At 39.8% G+C, this 10,761-nt stretch overlaps 1 protein-coding gene across 3 annotated transcripts; it reads left to right on the top strand.

Moving 5' to 3' along the window:
• The first annotated feature begins 535 nt into the window (after positions 1-535).
• Positions 536-9,499, top strand: LOC139744076 (methyltransferase-like protein 27). Of its 3 annotated transcripts, none has more exons than XM_071654531.1 (6): positions 536-625; positions 2,273-2,456; positions 3,467-3,589; positions 4,377-4,515; positions 5,927-6,019; positions 8,182-9,499. In XM_071654531.1, the coding sequence occupies exons 2-6, from the start codon at positions 2,349-2,351 to the stop codon at positions 8,367-8,369; spliced, it is 651 nt and encodes a 216-aa protein (XP_071510632.1). In that variant the 5' UTR covers positions 536-625; positions 2,273-2,348; the 3' UTR covers positions 8,370-9,499. The 3 variants fall into 3 exon arrangements, with proteins under 3 accessions (XP_071510632.1, XP_071510633.1, XP_071510634.1); XM_071654532.1 differs by lacking the exon at positions 536-625 and adding an exon at positions 632-1,108; XM_071654533.1 differs by lacking the exon at positions 536-625 and adding an exon at positions 1,151-1,187.
• The last annotated feature ends 1,262 nt before the right edge of the window (positions 9,500-10,761 follow it).

The raw sequence follows: 10,761 nt of genomic DNA, 5'->3' as shown, positions 1-10,761 counted from the left end.
TACTAGAGGGGACGGTACGAATAAACAAAACATTCCTCAATGGGACTCGGGATTCGAACCCGGGTCCTTCGGATCGTGATGCAGAAGTGCAAACCGACTGAGGCAGATGCGCTATACGTCTGAGCTAACTCACCGCCATGATTAAACCCGGAAGTGGCTCCAACAATTTTACTAGGCCCCCTCACTTTTTAAACGTAGCCCTGCCCGTCTCTTCCACCTTCCTGATTTGAACAAGACCCCTCCCCTTGCAAATATCATAGTCAAATATTTTATTCAATTTTGTGTGTCTCTGTTTATTTCAAATAACTCTCTCTATCCGATAGGTGTGAAACGTAATTGAAAGCGCACCTGCGACAGGTTGGCAGCATAGAGTAGAGATGTATGTGATCGGAGGATGATCAAACCTTCGGCTTTTCCTCACGAATGTCAATGTAGACACCAAATACAATAACAGCCAAGGGCCTTTGAAGAAGGCTAATTCACGCTCCGATCTTCGTGTACCTCAGTGGAGGGACGTGAAATACAGTGTACATAACACAACGTGTCCTGTACTAGCACCACGCGTGTAACAAAATCAGAGCAATATTCATTTACTTGTATTTCGTCTTCTTGTGTACTAGGGAAGGTAAGTAAGTGTATACGTGTACTAGCGTGAGAATTTACAATGATAGACACAACCGTGCACCTCATCCAGTGACCTAGGGCAAACATATGCGTGATATGGATCCATGAACCGCCATTTATAGAAGCCGTTTCTGAGTGTTTCTGCTGCCCTGGCAATGAGCAAGCCGTTCAAGCTCTTCGCGAATTGAGTGCGGGTGGATGTTTGTGAAAAATGCACGTTCCTTAGTACCACCTGCATAGAAACGTGTATGTGTACTCTGATGTGTGGTCAGATGTGATTACGAAATTTACAAACTATTGCAGGCCTACATTTATTATGCCGTGGATAACTATGGCATTGCTGTAATCGATTCAGTTCGTCCGTATAACTGGATAATCGGCGAGAACAATTTCAGGAACGTTATGTTTTCACTTCACCGTCGAGCTCAGTCTGTCTTCATGCGTGAAGCGTATAAAACTGGTTGACTCTGCAGCATGTTCAAAGGTCATTAGCATGCCTGCGTGATCACAGTCTCGGCATGATGAAATTAAGTATTTAGTGTCCAAGTCTAAAGTACGCAACAGTAAGCCTGCATACGATTGCCCTATTGAATTTTTTTTTACAACATAAGATTGCCTCTTTTTGGAACTAGGCCCTATGTGAAGAGATATCTGTGAAACGAATGATTGTCAATACTTTGTTTGAAGAAAAAAAAAGTATTGATGTTACCTCTGTAGTTATGAAATAATGTCTGTCATGTTCTGTAATATCAAGAAGGATCAGTGAAACGAACATCACATACATACAGTCAACATCCATTTATCACATTTAATCTTACCTTTCAATTAGACGTTTAGCACAAAACAAGAAGAAAGTTAGATACTAGGGCCTACCATGCCTACACACGGTGTTAAGTTTTCTAGGGGTGTAGGCAATCAAACAAAGAAAAAGAAATTTACATCTTGATAATATGTTGCTAACAGAAACAAAGCTCAGAAAAGAAAAAAAAAGCCTCACGCATACCAACAAAACTTTACAAGGTAGGCAAATTGGTCAATGACATCTAATACCATTCGGCCAGCTGGTACATAAAACTTCACCAAATCTCATTACAGTCCAGGGTATACCAAAATGAGTAACTATGTATTTGTATGTTCTTGTTTTTTCCCCGTAAATTTTGTTGATGGTACATGCATTTAGATTCTCATTATACATTGTACAAGGAAATTTGATAATAGCAGCGGTATAAACCTTGATATTACCTTTCAATGTCAGAAACCAACGACAGAAATATATTGAAATTGTTCGTTAACGAAATTGCTCTCATGTGAATATTTTCCCCACTGATTATTATAGTAACGATATGTTTACTGAAAACGCTAAACAGTAGAGATTTCCTATACATGCCCTATGAGTACCTGGAATGCAGTTAATACTCTCCTGGGGCCGGGAAACTTTTTAGGTTCTACTGTCAATGTAACATGAACGAGAGGGGGGGGGGGGGATTCGGTAGCCCCTGCTATGTCTGGCTATTCTGGCAAACCATCATGCTTTCTCAGAAGTGTCTATACGTCATTTAAGTACCGATATCTGAAAAAGAACACACTTGTATTGTCTGAGGAAGTTTCTTTTCAAAGCACCTCTTGCCTGATGTGTTTCTTAATTCAGTCATTGAAATTTGCAGTTCTTCGAATGACGGAAAAGTTATTTACTGCATCTGTGTAAAATCCCCCCTGCGAAGAAGATGGCGACGGACGAAGAGAAGACCCAAGCCTGGAAGAACATGGAGCCGGTATTTCAGAAAGGAACAAAGGAAGCATACACAGAATGGGGCGCTGACTCATACGACAAGGTATGATGATGGTAGGTGTTGGAAGAGTAGGTGGTAAAAGAAAAGATATAAAGTTGATACATGTAGTCCTCTGGACCGAAAGTTTTCTTTCGTTATATCGAAATTATAACCAAACAGATATTCAATGAAATTACATAGAGTGGTTAGTGTTCCGACCTGACTTTTTACTTCGTTGAACCGGAATTTCGTTATAACCATGCCCGTTATAACGGGAATGCACTGTAGTAATAATGATGATAATGATAAGAATATGGAAGTGACGATAATGAATAGACTAGTATAACACTTGCTGCAGATATAATGTAGACATTTTCAGCTTCCCTGCGTTTCTGCAGGGGGGGGGGGGGGGAGGGTGAGACTCGCCTTCCTGGTTCCTGATAGGCCTACCATGCCTACATGATTATATCGTGGCAGGGGGAGGGGATGCGAAGTGTGACAGACATGCATCTTTTCCAAGGATGTAGGTCGGTTGTTATAGGAAGTTTGAAGACGTGTTCCCTCGTTGAAGATTCTTTTTTTTCGATCTTTGAATTTTGAATGCGCTACTAGTGCCCTTACACTTTAAGCAACATTCTTTATTTCGTGTGAAACATTTTCAGTTATTGGTATAAAGTAACAGGGAAACATGGATATACGCTTTGTAGAGGAAAAAGGTGCATTTCAGTTTCTTTTGTTAATCAATCACACGAGTAGTTAAGCAATAACTGACAGATGATGTCACCGATAGAACTTCCGTTTGAAAGATATTTATGTTAGGGTATCCAAGTAGAAAAATGGCAGAAAAAAATGATATAACATATAGCACCACATTAATGCATATTCATTTTGGCCTCAGTAAGTAATCCTGCATGAGGGTGTCATGAATCAACACAGGACAACATGCTTTTCCATTGCGTAACTCCTTTAACTCCCAAAGACACCTGTAACGCCTTTGTTATTTTGATGCCTTGTCATTTTTACACATTTTTTCTGCCCCCTCTGGTCTTTCTCATTGACTAAATCCGTCAAAGGACATGGCAGCGCTTGGCTACAACACGCCCACAGAGGGTGTTGTCAAAGTGACGTCGCTAGTTCCTGACATCAGTGCGAGAATTCTCGATTTCGGGTGCGGCACCGGGCTTGCAGGAGAATTGGTGAGAAATTAAAAAGGGTGTGTACAGTTCTGGTTGAGGTGAGGATTTAGCTTTTAACGTTTTGCAAGATAATCAGAAACCACTCTATGAGATGTCAAAGAAAGTAAACATTTTTTCCAATCAATATTTTTCAAAGAAGATTTTCATAAGAATTTATGTGGCATATGCCATATTGACTAGTTTATTTAATTGGCTACCAACAGGTAGGTTTATACAAAGGGAAATTTGACGCATAAGTGAACACATTCGTAAGCCGTAAAGGTGATAAAATCGCAGAATTTCTTCATTTTACCTTTTGATCAAGGAATGTAAGAATGCGCAAGACAAATTCAAGAACCATTTATTATTTCATGTTTTCTTAATTTGGAATAATGTTCAAATTTAACTCTCTTTGTTACCATAATTTTTCTCTTATGTCTTTTGACTGCGGATTTGACAGAAGATTCTTCATTTTCCTCCATTATTTTTTGCCTTTCTTTATCTTTTGACAATTACAGAGACATTATTCAGATCATAGGTTGATTTTTGCAAATTAATTTGCATTTCTATTGTGTTGAATTTGTCTTTTGTTCTCATTATTATATGGAAGAGCAAATATGATTAAATAACCACTTGTCCATTTTGCAAATTTTATTTTCAAAATGGACTTATCGGTTTTTGCGAACAAACTTTTCATATTATATACACATATGAATAAATCGCCAGCATTTGGACTTTTTGTAATATTTGTTGTTTTTTAATGATGTTCGTTCTTTAAATCGGCAAATGTTAACATCACTGTCGACAGCTGAAGGCGAAGGGTTACTCCAATGTGTATGGCGTCGACCCGACTGAAGCCTTTGTTGAGAGGTCCACAGAGAAACAAGTCTACAAGGAGGCACGGGTTCTTGATATCGAACCTGCCACGAAAATCTGCTATGACGACGGTAAAAATTTATTTTGATCGAAGCTGGTATACTGACAATGACTGAAGAGAGCTGCGTTTCTACGTCGAACAATGTTTTCCTTATTGCCTGAGTTTTGTTTCAAACGTGTAAACTCGAACACGCGTCAGCAATAGTAGCTATGTTCAGACATTTCTATTCGGAGTAAAATTTTTATGGCGCCGCAATTAAAATTCAAATTTGTTATCTTATCAAGACCCTGTGTCCACAAGACGATCGTGGGAAGAAACTCCGACCAATTTACCACTGCCTTTGCAAGGATCACCGTTGGAGGGTCGGTGTATAACTTCCGGAAGTGGTAGCGTCGCGCAAGTCGACCATACGATTGTTGTTGTTTTTTTTTTCAGTGGCATTTGTCTTCTCCATACTTGTTAATGAGAATTTCTGAGCGCTATGATATTCCATAGCTTCTCCGTCGCGATCGGCTAGGTTAGAATTACACTACACGCGCACGTATACTCGCAAAATGCCAACATTACGATCTGACCCCGGAAGGTTTCCCTAGGTCGTAAGGTATGTAAGTTCATAGATACTCCGAGGGCTTGCCCGCACGGGTAGTCGAGGTAGCGAGGTACTCCCGAGAAAACTCAGAAGTATCTTGGTTGGAGGAAGAGGTCGTGGTAAGTTCCTCCCACCGGAGGAAGTTACCACGACCTTGTTCAGACGGGCACTACTCCGACCTTTCCTCCGAGGATACTCCGACCAAGCTTCCTCCGACCCTTCCTCCGAAGTTACTCCGACCAAATCTGCCCTCGTCTGTGTAATGTCCAGACCAACCTTCAACCGTCTGACCATTAATGGCCCAACTCATACCCCAAACCTATCATCTGTCAAACACCCAGCCTCACACATTCATCACCCATACATAGCAACATTTTATTACGATAATGTATTTTCCATGTACTTCAAATTTGTACCGACCACCAAGACTTGCCATAAACATACCAGTTATCCTCCCAACTATGGTCGAGTGAAGACTCATTTTTATGTAGCTACACACATACAGCTATATTACAGTCTGAACACAGCTTTAGATGCGTTTCGAAACGACCACAGCTTCTCACCTGAGATTGTCATGAACGGAACACAAGATTATGCACCATTACATGTGGATGGTAGAATATTCACGAAGCTGTGCCTCTGAACTAATTTTAGCATAATTGAAATTGTGATGCACATTATTAGCAACCAAATTATTAACGATACTGTGCATACAACTTTACGAGTTACATTACAACATCATCTCTTAATTTTGTATCTACATATCTGTATATGTACTGTTTGCATTTTCTGCGTTCCTGTTAACCTATTTGACCTCTGTCAAAGCAGCTATGTTTTTAGATGAAATAAATTTCTCGTACGTTCACTTTATAACCTTTTAACTGTCACCCAGGCTTTTTCGACGCAGTGGTGTCGGTTGGAGTTTTTGGTCTCAACGGAGCAACTCAAGAAGCGTTCCCCGAGGTGAACCGTGTTCTGAAGCCAGGTATAGCTTCCTCTTCCGACGTTCTGCTGAGCTTGCGAAGTTTTCTTCCTCTACTGCACTTTAGATGCATTCTCCATCAATGGTAGAATAAAAATTGATAAAGTAAACAAAATAAACAAGGTAAATTTTCCCTCTTTAACTTGCACGTCAAGAACACAGTGAATCATAGCATGATGATTTTGAAATAACCATGGATAGCCAGGTAAATAATTTGATGTTACGATGCAATCCACGTTCTAATATTTGTCATCTATATTATCTGAGCTCTCCATGTTCAGAGGAGAGAAATACAAAGGAAATTGGATTTAGGTTGCAGATAATTACACAGTACTTATATTTGCGCTCTTTTCTTTCAATAATGTTGACGCGTTACGGACGCAAGAAATGCCTGTCCAGCGCAGGAAATAACATGAAGTTGTTAAAAAGCACAGAGATTAGTGAAAAAACAATTGGTATAGGCCTTAATGCGCCTGTCTACTTCCATAACGCAAGAGGTGATCCCTGTCCGGTGCCATGGCAATGCAAAGTCAATGGCAGCGCATGATGAGTTACTGAGTTACCACAATTGCGACCGACTAAGTAAAATTAGATTTTGGTACATAAGACAGATACATGTATACACTCAGTACATACTTTTATTAAGAATTTCATTGCTCCTCTTGACTAATACTGTAGCATGGAGTTGAGATCTTACGGGGCTATACCGAATTATCAACATCATCATGCTGGTATCATTATGTACAACACAGGGGCGGATCCAAGAATTCCGTTAAAAAAAAGGGGGGAGGGTGCATGCGCCCGCATTTGTCTTATTATTTACTTTGTTTTAACAAAAAATAAGGGGCGCCCGGTGCGCATCCCATGGATCCACCACTTCAACAAGCATTTTACTTGGCTTTAATGTAGCCGCCGTTTGGAAAAAAAAAAAGAGAACCTTGTTGTAAGTACTTTGTTGTTGTAAGTCTTTCGTTTTGTTATGCCCCCGCTACGAAGTGGTGCCGGAGGCATTATGTTTTCGGGTTGCCGGTCCTTCCGTCCAACCGAAATCAATTTTGTGGACAGCGTACTTTAAAAAAAAAACAACAACAACACCCATTTTGAGGTATCCTAATGGAACTTGGCATGTATGTGTATAAGTGGGTGAAGCTGTGCCTGTCAACTTTTGAGTGCACATGCTCAAGGTCAAAGGTCAAACGCTCATAGTCAAATGCTCAAAATGTCACTCTTTCCCCCATATCTATGCAATGCCTAAAGATATTTTCTTGAAACTTAGTGTATACATGTATTACCAAATTGTGTCTTTGGTGAGGGTTTTGGATCATGAGGTCAAGGTCAAAAGGTCAAGTTAAAAACTGTGAAGATTTTATTTTTTTCTCCATATCTTGGAAATAATTCAAGGTACCTTCATGGAACATAGTAATGCATGTACTGACTGGCAGTGATTATCTAGGGAATTCTGGGTTCATGGGATCAAAGGTCAGGGGTCAAAGTTCAAGGTCAACTCTTCAAAATCTAACTATTGCCCTCATATTTATGCAATATATGCAGGATTTTTTTTACTTGGTGTATACATGTATTATCCAACAGATTCTCTGGGAAGTTTGTTTTTTATTTGTTTGGGGTTGTTTGCCAAAAAGGTCCTCGGTCAAAGGTCAAAGATCAAGTGGAATTGCTGAAATTTACTCCTTCCTCCATATCTCGGAAGTGGCTCAAGTTATCTTGAAACTTAGTACATGTTTATGCATGTTCTGCCCGACAGTGATTCTCTCATAGGGTCAAAGTCAAGGGTCAAAGGCCAGGTGAAAATGGTAACAATTTACCATTCAATACAGAACTGCACCTTTTCGTTAAACCTTGAAAATTACTCAATGCATAAACTTATAAGAGGGTTAAGTCAAGTGAAAGTCCTCAAATCCTCAAAACATGCTCTGCCATTCATCCGGGTAAACCTGCACTAGGTCAAGGAATGTGAACATTCAACATATTTGTGACAAACATATCATTTTCATATTTGCCAATTATGTGAAACTGTCATCACACATTGTCCACAGACTAGTCCTATTAGGAGAATTATGCATTATGGCGGAGGCATACCAGTCGTCATAGCAACATTTCTATTTCAATATTTGTTTGCTTCATTTGTTTGTTTGCTTTTTATGCAGGCGGCTACTTTGTTGTTGCTACCCGCGAGCGTAATTACGACCCAACTATTCAGGTTGGACTCGACTTGCCGGCTGGCTACGCCAATTTCGTCGAAGAGGGCGTATGGGAGCGACTAGCAGACAAGAAATACCTGTATTACGAGGAGAATCAAGTACCGGGATTGGTCATTACTGCCCGGAAGAAATAGCCGCGCTGTGTTGGTAGACATAGCTATATAGGTTCAAACATAAATGCTGCCCTTATTGCACTTGAAATATGATTTATAGACCTTTTTTCAGATTCCATTTGTAAGAGTTGGTGTTTTAAATGTGTTGGCTCTTGTCGCCTCATTTGCTTCATGACATTTCATATTCTTGTACAATTAGTCAGTGCTACTTTATTCGAATGTAGAAATAAATGAAATGAAATGTAATGAGGTGAAATGAAGTGGAATGAGGTGAAATGAAGTGAAATATCGCTTCATGTCACCGAGGACTGGGTACTTGGGAATACTTCCTTACTTCTCTTCCTTTGCTAATACTGAATAGTTCACACAACAGTTCTTGCATGTTTACCTTTTATTGCACTGTCCGTGGGAGCGAACGCCATTAGTGTCACTAACCTCTCTAAACGAAATGTGTATTGTTACACGAGGCGCACTTGACTTCTTTTTACGACAGGAAAATGTCATGACCCAGTGTCTATTCCCAGGGACCCGTGAAATATTCACCCAATAAATGTAATTTGTGTCAATGTATTTTACGAATTGACAAACCACGCACGGTACGATTGTCACCTAACATTCCCCATACCCCATATAATAATCAGCGGGTCACCAACACTATAGAGCTATATCATAAATTCTTGGACTCTAATTGTCACATGACTTACCCAAAGTGTTATCAGATATTCTATCACATTTTATTCTTGCTCATGTGCATCTTAAACTGATATACATGTATTGAAATCTTAAACGAATCCGCATCCTTATCGCATGGATGCAAATCGTTATATGTTCAAAGGACAGAGAGTTACTCTACTGAAGTCACGTTTCCTATATTGTAAAAAAACAGCATGATCCTGAAATAGAGTTCTGAAATGATAAAGAGTATCATCTCCAATCCTGCATACCTGTCATTTATAAAGCATTGCTTATGATATGATTAAGTGAGGGGACTGCACTATACATGTAATACAAGTTCGCTTTTTAGCAGCCCCTCAATTTTCATTTCCACCAAGTCCTGTATGAAACAAGATTGTATTATATGTTACAAGATATGTTATCATTTGACGTTTGTATGACCTATGTATATTGATTGGAAATGGAAATAAAAACAGGAATGAAATGAAATATTTGTAATGTCATATTGCATCAAGATGTGTTGCTTACTTCCTTTCCCATTCTTTCTCACTATCTCTTTCCTATTTCTATTTTCCAAATTCCTGTGAGGGAGTGATTATAGTATTTCCCCCCCCCCCCCTCAAAAAAAAAAAATTATTATAATAAATCAATCGCACTTTCTGCATCGATAACGTTCAAAATACAGTTATAGACCCTACAATCTAAATGCTATATCAGTGTATGAAACTACTATAGCGTGTTACCTACATCTTGCAGTTAACCCGGCCATTCTATTTTGTTTAGTGGTCACGGATAAATGTGGATCTTTTCAAAATATGTCATGGGATTGTTTTTTCCAAGTTAAGCATTTGGATGCTCTTGGCATCTATATGAATAAATGAAACAATTTGCTCGCAAATGAACAACTTCGTGCTTGTAAGGCTGGAACACAAAACTTGAAGGGAAAGGACTCACGCCTGTTGACATGCTTTACAAAGATCGTGATTTCTCTGTGACCACCGAAGCAATGGGGAAGTACAAAGTTGTGAGAGATGTCATCGTCCTGCCAGGCACTTTACTAAAATCTCATGACTTTGTGTCAATAGAATCACGTTGATCATGTGATTATTGTAAATATGACTTACACGTTTATACACAGTTTTCTTCTGAGTTCAACACCATAAAAAAGGATGACTACTGCCAGCAATCCACTCCCATAAATACATTAATAATGTCAACGCCGTTACATCCTTCAGTTTTTCTCCCGTGAATGCAGGGAACCAAAAGTGGTGTCATATCCCGTTATCAATATCTACGTTGTACGCTTGCAGATAATAGTCGATGTAATTCCCACTATTCTACTCATTGTTATTCTGTAATGCCAGGGTTACAGCAAAGCCGAATTCTTCCCAATAAATTTGGACTGATTCTGCCCGAATATGGCCTGAATCGGATGGGTTTGGTGGATTTGGAACCTATTCGTCTCTGATTCGGGGAGCTCCCCGAATCAGAGACGAATAGGTTCCGAATAGGTACCGAATCAGCGCAGAATCGCTATCTGGCTATGTTCGCGAGGTGGTTAGGGTCATTCTGGCGGCGCGTTCGACCCATTCGGCTGCTATTCGGTCGTATTCTGGCCTCTTCGGCTCATTCGCCTATATTCTGCTCTGTATTCGGGTAACGATTCGGATGGATTCGGAGAGGTGTTCGGGGCATTCTGGGAGGATTAGGCTCTATTGGTGATTTTCGGATCTATTCG

This window comes from Diadema antillarum, unplaced genomic scaffold, assembly GCF_040938485.1.
Source record: "Diadema antillarum isolate AM-2024a unplaced genomic scaffold, OU_Dant_1.0 seq00001134_RagTag, whole genome shotgun sequence".
Taxonomy (NCBI): Eukaryota; Metazoa; Echinodermata; class Echinoidea; order Diadematoida; family Diadematidae; genus Diadema; species Diadema antillarum.
The sequence above is the reverse complement of the archived record's forward strand: the minus strand, read 5'-3'. Positions and strand labels throughout refer to the sequence as shown.

What these genes read in the sequence shown, in the direction of transcription:
- LOC139744076 (XM_071654531.1), top strand. Translation starts at nt 2,349, where the DNA reads ATGGCGACGGACGAAGAGAAGACCCAAGCCTGGAAGAACATGGAGCCG. An exon ending in GAAAATCTGCTATGACGACG is followed by an intron (nt 4,516 to 5,926) that starts GTAAAAATTTAT and finishes ACTGTCACCCAG; the next exon opens with GCTTTTTCGACGCAGTGGTG. An exon ending in GAACCGTGTTCTGAAGCCAG is followed by an intron (nt 6,020 to 8,181) that starts GTATAGCTTCCT and finishes CTTTTTATGCAG; the next exon opens with GCGGCTACTTTGTTGTTGCT.